Source organism: Pituophis catenifer, unplaced genomic scaffold, assembly GCF_029215685.1.
Source record: "Pituophis catenifer annectens isolate HBS135680 unplaced genomic scaffold, rPitCat1.0.hap2 SCAF_6, whole genome shotgun sequence".
Lineage (NCBI taxonomy): Eukaryota > Metazoa > Chordata > Lepidosauria > Squamata > Colubridae > Pituophis > Pituophis catenifer.
This window is the reverse complement of record NW_027256886.1, coordinates 46,051,110-46,071,678: the sequence shown is the minus strand read 5'-3', so window position 1 is coordinate 46,071,678 and position 20,569 is coordinate 46,051,110. Positions and strand designations below refer to the sequence as shown.

At 37.5% G+C, this 20,569-nt stretch overlaps 2 protein-coding genes across 2 annotated transcripts in view; one reads left to right on the top strand and one right to left on the bottom strand.

Annotated features, from left to right (window-relative positions):
• Positions 1-4,081: 4,081 nt before the first annotated feature.
• On the bottom strand, positions 4,082-13,265 carry GSTO1 (glutathione S-transferase omega 1). Its single transcript, XM_070945139.1, has 6 exons — positions 13,022-13,265; positions 11,350-11,458; positions 9,597-9,819; positions 8,070-8,171; positions 6,312-6,418; positions 4,082-4,586 (listed from the first exon to the last, which is right to left on the bottom strand). The coding sequence occupies exons 1-6, from the start codon at positions 13,053-13,055 to the stop codon at positions 4,433-4,435; spliced, it is 729 nt and encodes a 242-aa protein (XP_070801240.1). The 5' UTR covers positions 13,056-13,265; the 3' UTR covers positions 4,082-4,432.
• Positions 13,266-17,332: 4,067 nt separating this feature from the next.
• Positions 17,333-20,569, top strand: part of CFAP43 (cilia and flagella associated protein 43) — a 53,641-nt gene continuing 50,404 nt past the window's right edge. Inside the window, exons 1-3 of the mRNA XM_070945619.1 lie at positions 17,333-17,400; positions 18,470-18,723; positions 19,680-19,776. Of these exons, the coding sequence (XP_070801720.1) occupies positions 17,333-17,400; positions 18,470-18,723; positions 19,680-19,776 (419 nt within the window). The remainder of the gene's footprint in view (positions 17,401-18,469; positions 18,724-19,679; positions 19,777-20,569) is intronic.

The window sequence follows — 20,569 nt, the reverse complement described above, 5'->3', positions numbered from 1 at the left end:
AGTGTATTTTTATTATTTATGTTGTTGGATGATTGTTGCTGGGATTGGGTATTTTTGAACTCCGGCAAAGTGCCAAAATCTCTGGATGGGGTGGTATATTAATATTTATATAAATAAATAAACTTTTCTCTCTTGCAAGTTATTTCCACTTAAAATAACGCTTACTGGCTGTGCAGACTTAAAATCATGACCGGAAATGGAAAATTAATCCCCCCTCCCTAAAATATCTTTTATATCTGTAAAATGCTGGTTATAATTGATATGCCTGATAAAGTAATGTACATAGTATATTTTAAAACTATATAGCAAATCTATAAAAATTTAGCACTAAGAGAACTATCTGAGGGAAAGTTTATAAAAGAAGTAGACAAACCTGTTGGGTCATAGTTCCAGAGATATACTACCTTATTGGATTCTGCAATGCCTTCAACAATGGCAGAACTCCGAATGTACTGAAAAAGTTGTTAAAAACTCAGGAAGACAAATCTGCCTTGAATGGTAGTTCTTGTTGAACTGTATAGCACAATTCAATTCCATGGGAGTGATGGGTTTCAGATTTTGAACACATTCTGTAATTTAGCCCATTTGTAGTACCTTGACTGAAAATGTATTGGCCTACAATGCATTGTTATTATACCCAGATAAAGTTTACAGACATGAGTTTTATTATCCGTAGTAGATAGATGAATGCTTTTTTTTTTCAAAAACACCACTTTCTTTCACTACATTGAAAATTTTTGTAGAAAGTAAAAAATAACCTGATGCCTAATATCTATCTAGATAAATAGCTAGATAGGTATTCCAAAGCTTCTGTTTGTCTTGGCAATTTTGAAATGTTTTCCTCTTATTTCTGGTTTGCAAAGGAATTCAGACTTGGTTCTAAATTGTAGATCAGTGAATGTTCACATTATTGCCACATAGTTTTGAAACAAGTTTGTCATCAAAAGATGTTTGCCCTACTCTCAACTAATAGCAACTAAAATTATCAGCACTTTAACAATTTAAACTTGCAAGCAGTTTTAAATCCCAGTTTTAGAAAATATTAACAATAAAATATGTAGATTGTATGGCATTTGCAGATCAAAGTTTGACCAGGTTTTTCCCAAGCAGATATTCAGCAGGCCTGTTGGGACTTTACAACCTGCAATTACAGATTGGGAAATACTGTGTTACCACAAAAAATGCTCTAGAAAACTTGCTAGAAATCTTCCTAGGTTGCCTAATTCTATAGCTCTTATTACTGAAGATTAGTGCAAATATTGGTAATTGCATCTGCATATAATATGGCTAGATCCTCCTAAATCCAGGTAGAGGAGGTATCACAGAAAGTCATGGAGAATGAGAAAGCTAACACATCCTGTGGAACTTCCAGATCCAGATACAGGGAGTTACTGGCCAAACAACAGACAAAGTTGTAGTACTGGTAGACAGATGAGTGATGGGTATAGATGTAGCAGTGCAAAGTGACAGCAATATCAGAAGGAAGTATGAGAAACTGGAGAAATGCCAGAGAGCCTGAAGGAGCAACTGGAGAGGATGCGGAAAGTAAAGGCCAAAGTAGTGCCAGTGGTGATAGGAGCATTCAGGGCTGTGATTCCTAAACTGGGAGAGTGGCTCCAACAGATCCTAGAAAAAACATCAGAGCTTTCTGTCCCAAAGAGTCAGTTTGGTTTTAGTGGTTAATGCACCAGGATAGAAAGTGGGAGATCATAAGTTCTGTCTTAGTCATGAAAGCTGGGTGGGTGACTTAGGGTCAGTCACTCCCTCTCAGACAATCCACCTCACAGGATTACTGTTGTGAGGAAAGTAGGAGGAGGGAGGTGTGTTGGGTTGAATTATTTGTAATAATAAAGACCGGATACAAATAAGTAATATAAAGTGCTAGGAACAGCTAAGATACTGCAAAACCCTCCCAGACATCTGGTAGAGAACCTGAGATTGAGAAAGACTATACCATCCATAAGGGTGAGAAAGGAATTTGTTTATATATACCCACACATTACACATTACTTGGCCAGTCAACAAGAAAGCCAAGAAACAGGGCTCTTAGCAAATTCAAACACAGTTAGGGTTTTAAAGGTTTATCAAAGGCTAATGGTTAGGCCATATTCCACAAAGCGGGATATTCCACAAAGCAGGGCTACTGAAGAAAACTTCTAATCCCCACCAGCTGTTAAGTCTTTGGTTGAGACAGGATTTGCAATGTGCCCAATCTGCTAGATTGAATTGGATAGGTAGACACTTGGAAAAAGGCAATCCAGCAGGTAGCCCAGTCTCAAGCCAGTTAGATTTTAAAGTTGACTATCAGCATCTTGAATTGTACCTAGAAACATACCAGTAACTAATAGCAATAGCATTTGAGACTTATATACTGCTTCATAGTGCTTTACAGCCCTAAGCCGTTTAGAGTCAGCATATTGCTTCCAACAATCTGGGTCATTTTACTGACCTCAGAAGGATGGAAGGTTCAATCAACCTTGAGCTGTGAGGATCAAAACCCTGGCAGTGAGCTTAGTCAGCCTGCAATATTGCATTCTAACTACTGCACCACCATGGCTCTTGCCTGACTTAATGGTTTTGTTGTTTTGAATCTGTAACTGTGCGTTAATAAGCGTGCATTCAAATTTGCAGAAAGATATGTGCAACTTTGTACCATGTAGATGTACATCTCATTTATATGGGGATTCATGTTTGATGCAAGTGTTAACCTGCTTTATTACCTTGGAGAGTACTCATGCTGCTACAAACCAACACCAGGTAAGGAACAAGAATCAAAATTTCCTAAACCAAAATTTCCTGAACCAGATCAGGGAGTGGATTACAACAGATTTCTACTCTCAATTTGAATTAAATACTTTATTTGATCAAGTGTGATTAGACAAACCCTAACACCTGAACTAGAGAGACCACTATCTAACATTTCAATTTTATTTTGATTTAAAGCCAAGACTTAACATGGAGCAATAAATTTATGGTTGAGCCTGACACATAGGTTCAAGCCTAAGATGGAAGGTTGTGTCCCGAGATAAATACAAATAAATCAAAACTAGAGGTGTGCTTTTATCATACTGACCTCAATTTAAGTGCCAGCAAACAAAGCCTATTTAGCCTCCTATTTAGTTGTCTTCCCTAATATGATTTCATCTACATACACTAGACCAGGGGTCAGCAACCTGCAGCTCTGGAGCCACATGTGGCTCTTTCAGCCCTCTGCTACGGCTCTCTGTCACTCAAAATATGCGTCACAACCGCCAATGTGCGACACCCGCTGGCATGTGATTTATTGAGTTTTTCAATCCCTGGTAGTCAACCATGGATAAATCCAAGAAAATAAAAGTTTCAGAAGAAAACAGAACGTTTAATTCAACTACATATGTTAGTTTTGCGGTTGCTCAAGAAATAGTCAGGCACAGGAAGGGTTTTGTGGCTCCCAGTGTTTTCTTTTCTGTGGGAAACGGGTCGCAATGGCTCTTTTGAGTGTTTAAAATTGCAGACCCCTGCACTAGACTAATATAGTGATATTGCTTGCCAAAAGTGTCTGGGAAGATCACAAATGGCAACTGAGGATGTTGTTGCACAACAGTTGCCAAGAACTCAAATTGTCATCATGTGACTGTGACGACACTGTGACAATTGTAAGGGTGAAGTCTGGTTATGTTACTTTTGTCAGTGTGTTGTAGCTTCAAGCAGTTGCTAAAGAAAAGTTTGTTAAGTGAGGACTACCTGTAATCTGTTTTAGCAACATTATATTCAGATATGCTGGCTCTTCATGCAAAACCTAAAATGAAAACATCTGTTAGACAGTGTGAAAACTACATTTTTAGATGCTCTCAGAACTAATCATGGTTCATCTCTCTGTCATGCTGAAAGACAGTACAGAAGAACCAAAGTAACTTCCTAGACCAGAAACCATTCACCCTAGGGACAATAGTTTCCTATGCATGCCAGTTTGCTCAAACTTACTATCCAGTTGCCTAAATAAGAGAATACAAATTGGAATGGCTATATCTTAGTAACAGAATACACAATCCCAAACCCTGCTATATCTCTTTACTTGCTGCTGCAAATAAAAGGAAACCTCTGCATCTGAAGTGTTTTTATTCCTGAAAGGCAAAAATAAGTTTCCAAACAGAGACAAAGTCAAATTGATGTCTATTCTAAACTGATAAACAAGGCAAAAAAATCAACATTGTCATTTAGATTGGCAGAAAGATAAAGATAAAAAAAGGTTTTCTACCTGATAAATGTTGGCCATTTTCATTTACAATGGAAAACATATATTGCAGGTAATTACCATTTTAGTCTAATTATATACTCATTGAATAACAAAAACACAAAACACAATGAAACTAAAGCATTTCAGATATCAGATGACATGCTGGAATAGCTGTCAATATCCCTTGTCATCCACTGAAAAAGCTTTCCATAGTTTTCAGAGCCCATAATCACAGGCCTCAAGACTATTATTGAAATACACTTCAATGAAGCCCTTATAGATTTGAGGATCAGTTATTGTGGCCTGAACAGCTGGATCTAGCTTCATCAGATCAACCCAACATTTTAACTCTGGAGTATGGTCCAAACATCTGAAAAAGAACAGAAAAAGATTTGAGTTAACAGTGAAACTTTGAGGCAATTATCTTTGGATATATTGCCATTAAGATAGTGTTCAGTGACATTCCTAGGTCAATAATATAGAAAGAATCCAGGTTCAATATCCAAGTAAAACTGGGAAAGAACTTTCTTTGAAGCCCTGTCATCATTAATTGGTATGGAAAATATATTAAATTAGATGACTCGACACTTTTTTACACTCCTAAGTGTATGTAGAAAGAAATATGATATTCAACTTGGGTAGGGCTTGACCTCCTTAAAGGAAAGTGCAACCGATATAGTCAGGCAGCTGTAGTTTAGATCCAATGAATACTTTCATTACTTCATTATTCCCAAGTTCTATCATTCAAATTTTTTCAGCATACAGGTAGTCCTTGAATTATGATCACAATTTAGCCCAAAATATGTGTTGCTAAATAAGACATTTGTTAAGTGAATTTGCCCCACTTTATGACCTTTCTTGCCCCAGTTGTTGAGTGAATCACTGCAGTTGTTAAGTTAGTAACATGGTTGTTAAGTGACTCTGGCTTCTCCATTGACTTTGCTTGTCAAAAGGTTGCAAAAGTTGATCACAAGACCCTGGGACATTGTAACCATCAAATATGAACTAGTTGCCAAGCGCCCAAATTTTGATCACATGACCATGAGGATGCTGCAACTGTCATAAGTGTGAAAAATGGTCATCAATCACTTTTTTAGTGCTGTTGTAACTTCCAATGGTCACTAAATGAACTGTTGTAAATCAAGGTCTACCTGTATATGATTAGCTTCCCAAACTTCCCAAAATTGGAATAAATATTGCTGACAATTACCATATGGTAGGAAATACAGTGTTAAAATAATCCAGCCCAAACTTTCTACTTTCTACTTACTTTCTCTTCTTAGTTAAGAGGAATAGAGGACTCTCATTTGAAACTATCTCAATATTTGTTTACATTTTTTAAAAGGCAACTGGACCGTTTTTTTTCCTTCAGGAAGAAGAGGAGAATGTTTTGCTTCTCATCCAAAAAGCTTCATAAATTGTGAGGGGATGGAAGGATAAGTTCTGACAGGTCAGGCCGGGGGAGTGGGGGAGATTCTATTCTTTGCAGTCATCTGGTTGTTAGCATCTCTCTGAGAGCCACTGAGGCCACATGTGTGTGGAGTTTATCTGTGCTCTCACAGGTCACCTAAATCAGAGTGCAAATGGTTCTGGCATCTTCTTGGAACTACTGAAAGGACTGTGTTGTAGACAGGACATTAGATGGTGTCTTATTCCTCCCACTCTGTTGAGGGAGGACTGTTCTGGATGACTGAGAAGCTCCATAGACTCTCAATATTCTTGTTTGTTCCAAAGTTATTAATTTCTAATTTGCTAAATTAGAAAAGCAGAATGTCAAGACACATCACACCCAATTCAAAGGACGAGCATGGGCCTCTGCCATGAGAAGAAAAATAATGATAGTCTAAACTGAGCAGAACCGAATTGCTAATACATTCTGGTTCAGAAAAATGTATTTCATCTGCTTGCCTTAGGCAACAAAGTTAGAAGATTAATGGACACAGTCAAAACAGAAAAAAGATGATTCTCCTATTCTCTTTTGCTTCCTAATGACATCACTTCCATGTAAATTAGAAATAAAATATAACAGTAATCTGCAAAAGTAACCATGCACAAGATTTAAGAGCAAAAACTGTGAAAGATTCAAAACACTTACTCAATTAATTGGGAGGCCTCCATCCGTTCAAACCATGGCCAGATTAGATAATCAATCATGGATACTGAATCTCCACCAAAGAACTTAGTTTTGTGGTTTGCGAGCATCTAAGATATAGGAAGATGTGACATTTCTAAATAAAATGCAAGACCTGACACCATATTTACAGAAACTAATTTGTAATAATTTGTTAAGAGGGAGAGATAGGGAAAAATGAAGACGTTGATTAATAACGAAAACTATCAGAAGAAACAGCTTCAGAAGTGTCCATTTTCCTACACAGAGTAGGTATATTGTTTTCTTGTTTGCTCTCTTCAGAAATTTGATCTGCAGATCACATCACCATGGTTAAATGTATTTTAATCATGGTTTGTTGGATATCAAAATGACAATGTGGCTTACTCTGAAGCATTATTCTAGTCACTGAAAGATGGAAGGGATTATTTCCAACTATTCTAATGAAAAAGCAAAAGTTTAAAATGTCTTCCTGTCATATGGAGAAAACTTCTCTAACTGGTTGAATGCAGAGGTCAGCTGAATGTGGTTCTGAATAATTCACTAGTATTCTGACAGATACACTCATTAGTAACATGAGCTTTGATTGCTTGAAATCTTTTATGTAGCCTCCTTTTGAGAAGGTGACATTATCAGTTCAATCTTTTAATGACCAGAAAAGTACTTTATGGTAAACTCAACAACCATTCCAGTCATTAAAAAGAGAGCTCCCAGGAAAGGGACCATCAAATTCCCAAGGAGGAGAATAGAGATAAAAAGACTTTCTGTATCATCATGCAATCAAAGGCTAGATCTACAGAGCTAAACTTGAAAATGTCATACAATTTAAATAATACAGGTGGTACCATCAGGTCATCCCCCTGTTATTGGGTGTCCTGCTGTTACAACTGTTATTGTAGCTGAATCCCTAATTAGATGGAGTGTGATGAAAAACTGAATCACTGAGAGTGACATAAACTTTACATCTCTTCAGAAGCCGTGTATGAATTTGCTGGGATTTCAGGAAGAGAATAATAAATCCACATTATTGAAGCTTGGGACAATTACAGAAAGACAGCTGCAGCCTGATTCCTAGTGCTACTGCTTTGTGGATTCTTTTCAGTTCTCTTTCCATTCTACATTCTTCTGAATCTATAAGCCCCTCTCCTCCCTTTCTGTGGAAGAAGTGGTAAAAACATGCACACCTGCTGAGTTTGTGCTGATCTGGTTCTTCCTTCTCTTAAAATATTTTTTTAATAAGTTAGGATAACTTTTTAAAAAATGCAAGAAGCTTAAGGGACACATAGCTGTTAAGACTTGTGCCATGCAACATCCTTGTAGAAAGAGTTACTTGCCTGCAAGTCTCAGACAAAACACATCTACTCAAGTACTGTATGAGAATAGCTCCCCCTGGAGGACAGTTTCAAGCAACTTCATATAAATTGAATGAAGTTATTTAAACTAGAAGATCTGACAGTTCAGTGCACCCCTAAACAAGATACAAAAACAACTTTGTCTTTAAAATGGCTGCAGTTGTTGGGAACAGAATAGAAAATTTATCTTAGTATGTCAATCAGCATTCAAAAAAGGCAGGGAATTCTCTACTTCATTCTTTTCCAAGTCTCATGTCCTCCAGAATTATTCTGCTTACAATTCATAAAGCAAGGTTTAGAACATTTAACAAGGTTCTGGAAGGCAGCTATAATTCATTATGACATTTCATTGCTTTTTTCTCTTAAAGAATTAAGATCATAAACCATTTACCTCTTCGAGCTTGAGAAGCTTCTCCTGGTATTCACTCTTCGATGCTGATGCATCTTCACCTTTCCTGATAGCCAGAGTATACTTGTAGCTTATTGGAGGTAACTAAGTAAATTAGAAATGATACATTACCAAGACACACAAAAATATAGAATTTTTATTCAAAATATAAAAAATTATTATAGGAATATAGAGACAATACCATCAACAAAAAATAAGTTGTCCTGGTAACATATATTATCCCCATTTTTATTTATAAAAGCAATTAGGACCAGAATTTCCATTGCTAAGCAATGTGGCAAAGTGTGATATTGCATAGTGTCAGCAATCCCTGATGTTAAACCAGAATTGTGGATTGTTAGGCAAACAATCTCCTCACCACTGCTGTCTTCCAACAACCAAGTTGACCAGGCAAGCTGGCAGGAAGTTGCTAGTACCAGGTGGCTTGCAAGCAGGCTGACAGGCAAGTAAGTGGATGCTGCCAGATGGGTGAGGAAGCAGACAAGGAAAGCATGGCCCAAGGGCATCAGAGCTTGGGGTAGTTGTTACTTGGTAGGAGATGATGCTTGAGAATGCACAAATGGAGGGGAACCCACTGCCACAAACGCAGTGGTCTTAGGGTGGCTGCCTCTCTAGGAGTCTCTGGAGGCTGGGGACAGCAAAAAGCGTCACTTCCTGTCCAACCGGAAATTGGGAAACGGGCCATTTAGGGGCTCTGAGGGGGTGGGGAAGGCTGTTTTCGCCCTACCTAGACTCATTGAGAGGATCTGGAGCCAGGTGAGAAAGAAAAATGGGCCTTCCCCACCCCACCCCCAGGCCCTCTGGAGGCAGGAAACACTTCAGAAGGCCCGAAAATTAGATCGCCAGCGTGCACATGCGCACCAAACTGAGCTGGCATACCCACTGATATGGCTGTGTGTGCCACCTGTGGCACATGTGCCATAGGTTCGCCATCACGGGTATAGGGTGTCTGTTGTCCCCTGTTGGAGGGCAGGTGCCCAATGGTGCTTGAGTGGCCAGGGAGGATGTGCGAGTGGCTGGAGAGGCTGGGCATGAGTTCAAGGGTCAGGGAGAATGGATAGGTGGAGGAGACTTTCCCAAGCAACTTGGGACCTTTCCTGTTGGCTTCTCTATTGATTTTGCTTTTAGAATCCCAGCAGGGAAGATTGCAAATAGTGATCACATGAGTGTGGGTTGTACAAGCTGTCAGATCATGATCAAGTGATCACAGGTTGCTGAGACAGACAGAACTTCTAGGACTAATTGTAGCTACCAATTTGGTTGTCTCAAAGATGTTTTTTCAAAAGGCCACCGGACTATACTATTTTCTTTGAGAAAGACATTTTACTTCTCATCCAAGAAGCTTCTTCAGTTCTGACTGAATTAATTGATCAATTAATTGAACAGCATTTCTCAACAGAGGGGGAAGAATACAACACCACCTATCTCCTGTCTGTTTTACCAGGCAATCTACCAGTTTTATTGTAATCTTCCACACTAAAATGAATTTCTTGCTATGTTTAGTAATACCTTGGAGAAGTATTCCAAAATCATTTTCTGATAAGCTTTTTCATAAGGGTCCGCAGGGTACAACTTCTTTTCAGGGTAAGCTTCATCCAGATATTCACAAGTGATTGGAGATTCATAGATCAGCTGACCCTTGCTTGTTTCTAGCACAGGTACCGTTCCAAATGGGTTCTTCTCAAAAAACCACTCTGGTTTGTTTTTCAAATTGATATTAACAATTTCATGGCTAAATAGAATGAGATGAAACCATCAGATTAATTATCTCAGGAATATATTACTAAGACAGGCTATGCAAAAATGAGGTTGTTTAAAGTTATTGCAGTGGGGAAAGTAAGAGGATGAAGGTATATTGAGGACCCAGTTGTGGGGGCAATAAGCTGACTTTGTATAAATATACAAAAGTATGAAGGCTATTGCTGAGCACATTGTAAGCTGCCCTGAGTCTCCGGAGAAGGGCGGCATATAAATCAAATTAAAAAAAAAAAATATTGGATATATTCACCGCCTTGAGTTATTTGTAAAAATAATAAAGGTGGGATAGAAATAAATAAATAAATAAAAATAAAAGATATGACTAGTAATTCCTGCTATATGCTGTTTAAAAAATACAACATGATAATATTAACTCTTAGAAACTGGAAGACTCTTAGATTCTGATTTTAGGGATCTATTTATGTGTCTCTACATAAGACTCTCCACTACATTCAAACAGGACAACCAAAGAAGTTAGTGTCTGTGGCTTGCATTTGCAGGCTCCATATTCCTTTCTTTCTTTCTTTCAACAAAGTTTTGGAACAAGATTCAGATTATGTCCATCCTATTGGATTGCATGGCATGGCTAGAAGAATAACTTTCCCTTGGATTACTTCATGCTAACTTTCCCTGAAGTATAATCACCATATATTTAATGTTTAAGCAAGTTTCATCCTATGGTAACATATCTAGATGATCTCAGAACGTCAACAGGAATAGTCTTCATTAGCATTAGGATAGGAAATCACATATCCTAATAAAAATGCAAAACAACCCAGCACCCTGGAAGAGCAAAGGCTAATCACTTTCATATGGTTGCCAAAAATTTGCATGATTTATGAACCTACCAGAAGTTAAGTTTATCTCTAGAATCCTGATTTTATCTTAACTGGTATGGCATGGAGGACAGGGTTTTTAAAAAAGATTTATTTAAAGAGATGTCCTATGGCTGTTCATACAAAAACAGCTTACCATTATAATAAATTGGACCATATGCATATGCTCGCTCACTATTTAAAAAGACTGAGGGATACTATTAAAAAAATACCTAAATGCCATATTCCTTCAAGTTGCTTTGAAATCCAAACCGAATGTAACTCAGACATGTCTATGCCTGAAATACTGCATTATATTCTAAGACCAATAATCTACTCATGCGAGATGACCTACAATCATCACAAGACAAATCCTGCAAATGATCAAGAAAACGTATTACATAATCAGAGCAATAGAAATACCAAGAATTTAAACGAAAACAACCACCCTCTTCCCTTTAGCTATCCATCAATTTCCCTATTATATTTCTAAACTAGTTCTCAGATGAAATTCTTCTGCAGCAGAATCCCCTATTGAACCAAGGAACAAATCTGAAATTGAAAATGTTCTATGATATTAAACAAAGGAAAGTAACAAGTCTTTGAAGACAATATCTGCTAATTTTCAACCAAAAAAGAATTTTATATTTTTACATTAAGCCGTAATGAATATAGGAGACAGGTCATACTTGATTCCTTTGGCTTTCAGAACGAGTCGTGTTCTCTGTGCAAAAGGGCAGTAACGCATACTGTACAGACGGATGGTTCCTTCAGGCACTGGCCCTGGGGCTAGATTTCCTGCAAGACAAGTTCAAATCTCCAGTCAGAACTAACAAAAACTAGATTCTATCTTGAAGACAAACAATAAGTCATCAAAAAAATAAGATAATGTTTATTGTCATATACCTGTATACACAACGGCACACATTAAAATGAAATTCCAATGCTCCCCCACTCTCGAAAGGAGGAATGCCACCAAACAATTTCACCATCCCAAGGATAACAACAATATAACAACAGATGCCATGTTATACAAAAATGACACCAAAATCTATATTAATCACAGTGCATTTTGAATACATAGCGGAAAAGAGAGTCTTGATTGTTAGCAAGGTCGATAGTATATGAAACAAAGCTGTTACAGAATCTAGTTGTTCTGCTTTAGATACCACAAAGCCTTCCACCCAGAAGGCAACAATGAAAACAGGGCATTAAGGTGTATAATATACAAAGAGAAAAAAAGGTAGGAAATAAAATTCTTAAAACAAATATAGTCTATCTTCTTATTATACCTTCTCATTATTGTTACTCATTCCAATAGTTTATCTTACACAGCCTGTCTTCATATAATATATTAAGCATGGGTAGTGTGTTTATGGCTCTGTGTTGTACTGCTTTTTACCCAGTGTGTTTAGTGCAGTGATGGCGAACCTTTTCGCCTGCGCCCGCTAGTCTGGGCTGCAACCCGGAAGAGAAGCTGCCCAGGGAACATGCACGCGCCTGAAAATCAACTTCGTTTCAGCCAGCTAGACTTCCGGGTTTCTGGCGCACATGCGCACGTGACGATAAGCTAGCCAGCCCGCATGCTCACGCAGGAAAACGGGAGACCGGCTCTTCCAGTTTCTGGCACTGCCACACTAACGAAGGCCAGCTGATAGTCATGCATGCATGCGTGCCAGGAACCTGGAAGAGGAATGGGCAATGCCGTGCGTGCCAGGCGACAGTAAGAATGGGATGGAGCCCATTAAATGGCTTGTGTAATATGTTGTCGCTGGTGTGGGGGGTGGGGTGGGGTGGAGGACTTTTATATTACTTTATTATTTTATTATTTTCTTCCATTAGTTGTAATTTTTATATATGGTGTTTTTATATTCCTGTAAGCTGCCTTGAGTCGCCATGTGCGAATAGGCAGCAATATAATTTTTCTAAAATAAACGTACAAACAGTAAATATACTAGGGCAAGGCTGCATATCAGAGCATACATTCCACCAAAAGTCATAATAAAAGTGTACATATATTTGGTTGTACAATTTCAGATATGTAGCATTTTTAATCCTAATAATAGTGAATTCCATTAATCGTTTCTGGCCACACAAGACCAGAGATCAGGGGTTAAACATCCTTAACGACATGATATTCCCCACGAAACTCTATGGCATGTGTCGTCCCCCAGCTCTTGAAAAACGGCGTAGCTGAAGACCAGCCCAGGCCGACACCCAACCGCCTTAGGGAAGGTCACAGAACAGCCTTCACCGAACGGGTGATTCTATAACTCCCACAGCCCTAGAAAGGAGGGTTGCCTTAAACCAGTTGGATTAGAAGATGATGGTGCTCCTCCTGGGATCAGAGCGTTTGCTCACCTTTTCCCAAGCTTCTAGCGAATTCCCCAGACATCTTGCTTCGGGCCACCAGAGAGAAAACGGAGCCAGCTGAACCCGTCGGAATTTTCTCTTAAGACGCCGCCTTTTCTCTCCACCGGCCTCTCGACGCAGTTTTGCTCCTCCTCTTCGTTAGTCGGCAACTCTCCCTCCTCCGCTGGATGCTTAAGAAGCGTCCACGCTGGTTGATTGACACGAAGCAAATGGCTCGGAGGGCAGAGCGAATTGCTCTCTTTCTATCGCGGTAAATACTTCCGGCGTAGCAAAGTGTCGGATACAGCTGCGGATTAACTATAGGAGTCTATGCATTTAAGTACAGTTAGGAAGAGTGTAAATTCCATCTACTATGTAAACATACGTTTGAAAATCAAATACAAGAATGGAAAGGTATAAGAACAGGACAGCAAATGGATTCTGCTGCCAAATTCTCTCCGCCCCCCCGCCCCCCCCCGTTTATTTTCGCTTTGTCTGCGATTAGGCAATTGCCTTTCATTTTCTTAGGATAGCAGAATTGAAAACGTTCCACACCAGCCTAAAGGATATAGTGCTATAAGTCATGTCATGTAAACCCCAGTAACAATGGATTTATACTAAGCCATGTGATTCAACTTAATGTGTAAACCAACACACAAATGCAGCCAATATAGAAAGATAAATATGCAACTATCCTCAGCAGATATATGGTATATTTTAATGTATTTTTATTATTTATGCTATTGAATATTGGATTATTTTTTGTTGTTAGGGTTGGGAGTTTTCGAACTTTAGTAAAATGCCCAAAATCTCTGGATTGAGGTGTTATATTAATATTTGTATAAATAAACCAGTAAAACTTTTGTCTCTTGAAGTCATTTCAAGTTAAAACAATGTTTGCTGGCTGTGCAGACTTAAAATCATGACCAGAAATGGAAAATAAATCCCGTCTCCCTAAGTTATATTATATATCTGTAAAATGCTGGTTGTAATTGATATGTCTCATAATGTACACAATATATGTTAAATATATATAACCAATTTATAAAAATATAGGAATAAGAGGTATATCAGGGAAAGTTTATAGAAGAAGTAGACAACTTGTTGAGTCATTGCTTCAGAGATACTACCTTACTAGATTCCTCAATGTCTTCAACAATGGCAGAACTCTTAATGTATCGGGAAAGTTCTTAAATATTTAGAGATGTATCTACCTTGAACAATAGTCCTTGTTGAACTGTATAGCACAGCCAAACCCCAGCAGTTCACAAGAGGAAATGTTTTATGACATTTTCTATTATGTCAAAAATGCTTTATGATAATTTTATGGTGATATTTTTAATAACATTTGCCAAATTTCAATTCCACAGGAGTCATGGGTCCTGGATTTTGAATACATTATGTAATTTAGCCCATTTGAGATACCGTTATTGAAAATGGTTTGCCCTACAATGCACAATTACACACAGTTAAAAATTACAGATACAAGAATTTTATTACTAGATAGAGGAATACTTTTTTCTGAAAACACCACTCATTCTTTCAGTGCATTGAAAATGATTGTATAAAGTTCTCTTTCAGCAGTAGAAAATAATGTGACTGCCAATATCTATTTATCTAGATAAAAAGTTTGTCTCTCAGCAATTTTTAAATGTTTTCTTTTATTTCTGGTTTGCAAAGGAATTCAGACTTGGTTCTAAATTGAACCAGTGAATTTTTATGGTATTGCATATAATTGCCACATAGTTTTGAAATAAGTTTGCCATCAAAACGAGGTTTGCCCTATTCCCACTAATAGCAACTAAAATTGTCAACACTTTAACAATTTAAACTTGCAAACAGTTTTAAATCTCAGTTTTAGAAAATATTAGATAGTGATTTCAGGTTCTTTAATTCCAAAGCTTTTGTTTGTCTCTCAGCAGTTTTGAAATATGTTTTCTCTTATTCCTGGTTTACAAAGGAACTCAAACTTGGTTGGTTCTAATTGTAGATACAGTAATTGAATTTTCAGAGTAATACACATTATTGCCACATAAAGTTTCGAAATAAGTTTCATCAAATAGCGTTTGCATTATTTCCACTAATAGTAACTACAATTATCAGCACTTTAACAATTTAAACTTGCAACCAAATCCCAGTTATAGGAAATATTAACAACGAAAGAAAACATTGAATGTGTGGATTTTCCAGGTCCAAATATGACCAGGTTTTTCCCAAGCAGGTATCTAGTTTGGATATCTAATAATAACGCACACGTGGAAACGTATGACTAGTTTTTCTTTTTCTTTTTTTTCCCCTAATTACTTGCTAGAAATCTTCCTAGGTTGCCTATTTCTGTACCTCTATTTATGACGGATGATTGTAGATAATCTTCGATTTACGACTACAATTGAGCCCAACATTTCTGTTGTTAAGTGAAACATTTGTTAAGTGAGTTTTGCCCCATTTTATGACTTTTCTTGCCACAGTTGTTAAGTGAATCACTGAAGTTGTTAAGTTATAACATGGTTGTTAAGTGAATCTGGCTTCACTTTGATAACATACAGTTACCAAAATGCATAAGTTTTGAAATGAAAGAACAAGTTTAAATAGTGCCAATTTTTTGGTTATAATATACAGATATGTCACTGTGTTATGTGTTTGTCAGCTGAGCGTCCATTCTGCACGTTACAGTAGCCTGCCAGAGAACTTCTTCACGTATCTATAGCAACAGAGATAAGACTAGTCTTGTGAAACATCGAGCTACTGAGCATGTCTACATTCTTTCTTTTCTAACTTCCTGATTTATACCTTTTTTGTTCGTCTGCTGATAAATTGGACCAATGGGAAAAGAGGTGATTGAAAGGACTGCAATTTACATTATGATATAACTTATTAGAACTTTTACAAAATAAATTACCATTGGTATATGATACCAGAAAAATTATCAAGAATGTATAAAAACTACTTCAAATTTAAGTTGGAAATATGAAAAATATGAAGAGTCCTTTTATCATGCACTGGGGACATGTAAAAAATATTTGCATGGAAACATTCCCTGAATTTGGGAGAGAAAACATTAATCTTTGCAAAGTGGCTCCCCTCTGCCATAATACAAATCACCAAGGGGAAAGCAAAAAGCACTTCTTAAGTGGGGAGAGGGGAGGAATGTCAAGTCTTTTTATAAAGTACAGAATTATACATAAATTAATATTTGTGATGCATCAAAAAGAAACATCAAAAAGAAAAGACATTCATTAGTCACGAGATTGTAATTAAATTAAATTAATTAAAGCCAGAGCCCCCTCTGAGGGTAATGGACGATTTAGAAATATGAAATGTAAATCAATTAATTAAATACATTGTATCTTTGCTTTGTCATTCTTGTTTCTTTAACACTTAGAATACTCAAGTACTCTAGAACAGGGGTCTCCAACCTTGGCAACTTTAAGCCTGGAGGACTTCAACTCTCAGAATTCCTCAGCCAGCTTTGCTCTAGAATAAGCCTCCTATTGGTTAGTGTCAGGGTTTGCTAAAAATGCTTCTCACATATGAAAAGAAGAAAATGATTTTGCTTAAAAAGAAAACATGGTCTCCTAACTTCAAAGGGGGCATGAATGCCTAAAATGCTAATATCACCTTTATCTAAAAAAAAACCAATAATGCATCTTAAAGGTTCAAATAACGCCATAAATGGGCTTGTCTACTTTTGGAACAGTATGATGTGCAAATGTAGCTATTAATTTATAAATCATGATTTATGGCTTATCGTGCATAAACCTAATTATTTTCAGTTTATTCAATAAATCATCCTTCAAATTGAAATTGTTCTGTTGAAGTGGCCAATTATTCACGAAAGCTTGTTAAAATAGGACTTCTTTTAAATGTTTTCATTTATTCATTTTATTTAATTATTGCTACAGCTTATAATGCTGTTCCATTTTTCGAGAGTCTGAAAGGATAACTGTTGCGAAAAAAATAAAAAAAACAAACATCATTTCTTTATTCTTGCTCTTCCCACGTAGGCTACTGCAGCCGGCAGCGAAACTTCCCCTTATTTTAACACTTAGCGTACCGCATAAAAAAAAAAAAGGAATGGAAAGAAATTGCATGTCAAGACAGGCCGGACAGTTGCAGTTAAGGTAGAAGACATTCCTTATAGGTATTTTTAAAGGACCCTTCTCATTTCCCTCTATAACTCACTTGGAGCATATGGGTTGCAATGGCAAGAGGAGGAGCTTATTAGCTTTAGCCAATCGCAGAAAAGCAGCTCACGGTTGCTCGGATACGAATGTAAACTGCAAGCCTCGGCTGAGCGAAGATCGCAAGGCGGCGGGCACCATGGACCCTCTGAAAGGGGGCGGCCGTCGCCCGGTATCCGCGACTCACAAAGCGGAGCTGGAACCCAAGTACGAAGGGAAAGGAGAGGGACGGGAGGCTTTCTGGTGTTTCTGAGATGTGCTTTCCTAAAAACCTTCCTTTTTATTCCCTGCCTTCCCTAAAGTTTATCCGGGGAAAAAGGCTATATAGAACAGCGCGATTTCCTTTTGTGAAGGCTTTTTGCCTGGCAAACAAGTTTGGGTTTTGTTAAGATAAGGATCACCGGGTTTTTAGTCTGTCAGGTGTTTTTCAAGGATTCCATATGGAAATAAGATTACCAGCTGCACATTGTTGTTGTTTTTAAAATTAGAGCCCAGTTGTGTGTTTTCTTTTTCATGCCAACATCCTTGGAGACAGTCCTGGGGTTTGTTGGAAAGAGTTCTTTAGATGTTTCTATGGGAATCATAGTGTTATATTGAAGAGGGGGGTTGAAATACATGAATTGTCAAGGAAAAAAGACAGGTGGAAAAGAAATAAACGGTTTGATATTGCTGCAAATAGTGAAGCTGAAGAGAATGCATGGGGATTAAATGAAAACAATGTATATGAAGGAAGGAAGAGTTGTGGTTGGAGGAAGTGGATAACATTTTCGAAAGTGCAGAGGTGAGAATTTTAAAGAAGAAAGGTGCAATGTATGAAGCAGATCTGGTGAGAGTAAGGATAATGTAGTGCCTTGGCACAATTTACAAAGGTAGAAAGATGAAGGGCTCAAATTTCCTCACCCAGAAGGAGTTTTCATATTCTGAGTTTTTATATCTTGTCATACTTCTCACATTGTGGAGTAGCAGCTTGATAATATAGAGAGCTACCACTGGTCAAAAAGAGCCATTTTTGTTTATTGGTTAAAGCACCGGGTTAGAAACCAGAAGACTGTGACTTTTTGTCCTCTCTTAGGCACAAAACCAGTTGGGAAAAAGTCAGTGGCAAACCTCTTCTGAAAAACGTTGCCAGGAAAACTACAGGGACTAACCCATGTAGTCATGATGAGTCAAAACTGTGTTGAGGGCACACAACCCCCACTAGGAAACACTTTATTTAATATGTGAGATTAGTCATCTATAATTAAAGGTATTTCACTTAAAATATATTTTCTCCAAGGTGGGTACAAGGATTCACCAATAGGAAAGTTGGATTTATCAACAACAGGACTGTTTCTTATCCTTGTGGCAATTACATTATCTTTATTAACATGGAAACACGAGAGAGATCATTCTTGCGATGTCACTTTGGAAATATTGGAGCCTTTGCAGTGAATGCAAGCCAGAATATTGTTGCTTTTTCTGATCGGCAGTTGAATCCTAGAATCTATGTTTACAATTTTCCAGGACTAAAGAAAATAGCAAAATTAAAAGGTGAGTGTGAGGACACTTTTAAATACAGGGTTATTCCATATACATATGGCAGCATTCAGTTATATAAAAAGCCACATTCATATTTCTCCTTTATTATCTCCATGCATATCATGCTCTGCTGCCTCATCATGACAGCAGAATGTTCCTGGGAGGGATGAGCGAAGAATGCAGGCCAATAATATATATATCCAGTAGGATTACCCAAGGTGTAAAGCTCATTTGCAGCTGCCCAGCTAAAGCAAGCAGACATTTATATCAGGCGGTAGTACTGATATAGAAAGATGTTGAAGGTAGATGATCCCTTTCAATGACAAAAGAAAACATTTGATAATATGCAGGAGAAAGCAATATTAAACCACTCCTGCAATTTACCACAAAAATCAAAGGACACCATAGACATAATAAAGTGATTGGAGATAAAGTACGAGTTGGGTGACCCTCTCTATGATAATCATAAAATATGTCAAAGAATAATGTGTAATGTATGAATTTTGTAAAGATGGAGCAGAATGGGAAGTGAGATGAAAAACTAGTAATAGCTGGTGAAAATTGAGGATTAAATTTAAGCACTGTTTGTATACGATTTGGAAATAAGGTTGGGAAAACTCTACATGGCACATGGGGCTGCCTTTCAAGCCTTCTAAAATTCTGATTTGAGCATCATCAGGTGGCTTTTTAAATTTTTGAGGGATTAAAAAAAACCATGTTACATGGCGCCAAAGCAGTTTTAATGAGTTTAATTCAGAGATGATTCATATATTGTCACACTGTACCATAATGTGATGGGAGAGACAAGCAAGAATAGAGTAACAATAATAAGAGACTGGAATAAAACATTATAGCATGTATTATGGACTGGTAAATTTTAAAATCTATCTTAAATTTTAAAAACTACATTAAAATATTAAATAAATTTGTTTTAATAAGCTTTAAAGTGTGCTACTTTTAACTTTTAGGGCAAGCCAGCCTAGACTATTCCTTGCTTGCATTCAGTCACACAGGTCCCTATTTGGCCAGTTATTCAGCGCTGCCTGAGTTTTGTCTTTCAATATGGTAAGTGTTGATTGCATATTTTAATAGGGACAAGTGGGTCAGAATTGCATTCACATAAATTCTGGATCAGAATTCTCTATCTTTCTGCTGTATTCATGAATTACTGTACTTATATGCATATCATTCTGCTTGACTTGTTTGCAAGTGAAGTGATTACACTAACCAGAAATTTACCAGGACAGAATGCAGAAAAGTTTAGATTATGTTGAAATCTAGATTCTTACAAATCAGAGACTAAAGATGGTTTCCGGTTCCAAGACTGTTAGAGAGCAAAAAGTCAGAATTCAGGTTCAAGGTAACCTTTTTGTCTATAGTAAATTCCTGCTTAGTTTATTGACTCCCAAATGAAAGAAGGGGCAAGGAAAAGTGGAAATATTATGTTTAAAGCTTAAAATGTTTTTTTTTTCCTGGCATATTTTATCTAAGTGATTGTTTTTAAACTTATACTGGCAAACTTTTGCCATGGTTGCCTAAATGCAAGGAAAACATTTAAATCTAAACAATAATAAACTAACCTAACTAACTAATAAACTAATAATCTAGTGGCGATAAAAGCAGTGAAATGTTGCTATTTTGCTGCTCTTATTGCGTCATCAGATAACCGCCCAGCTGCCCTCTTTAGGGTGACCCGCTCCCTGCTCCATCAGGAAGCGCGGGAGGACCCCTTGGAGGGTAAAGCCGAGGATTTTGTTCAGTATCTGCATGACAAAATCACTCAGATTCGGGAAGATTTGGACTCCGACTGGGTAGTCTCAGGGGGAGAGACAGGGGCAGGTCTTGAGAATGTTATCTG

Bases quoted from the DNA above. Each gene is read 5' to 3' on its own strand.
- GSTO1 (XM_070945139.1), bottom strand. From the start codon at position 13,055: ATGTCTGGGGAATTCGCTAGAAGCTTGGGAAAAG. The intron at 8,172-9,596 runs GTATTACTAAAC...TAATTTACTTAG, and splicing joins TTTTGGAATACTTCTCCAAG to TTACCTCCAATAAGCTACAA. The intron at 4,587-6,311 runs GTAAGTGTTTTG...GTTCTTTTTCAG, and splicing joins GAGGCCTCCCAATTAATTGA to ATGTTTGGACCATACTCCAG.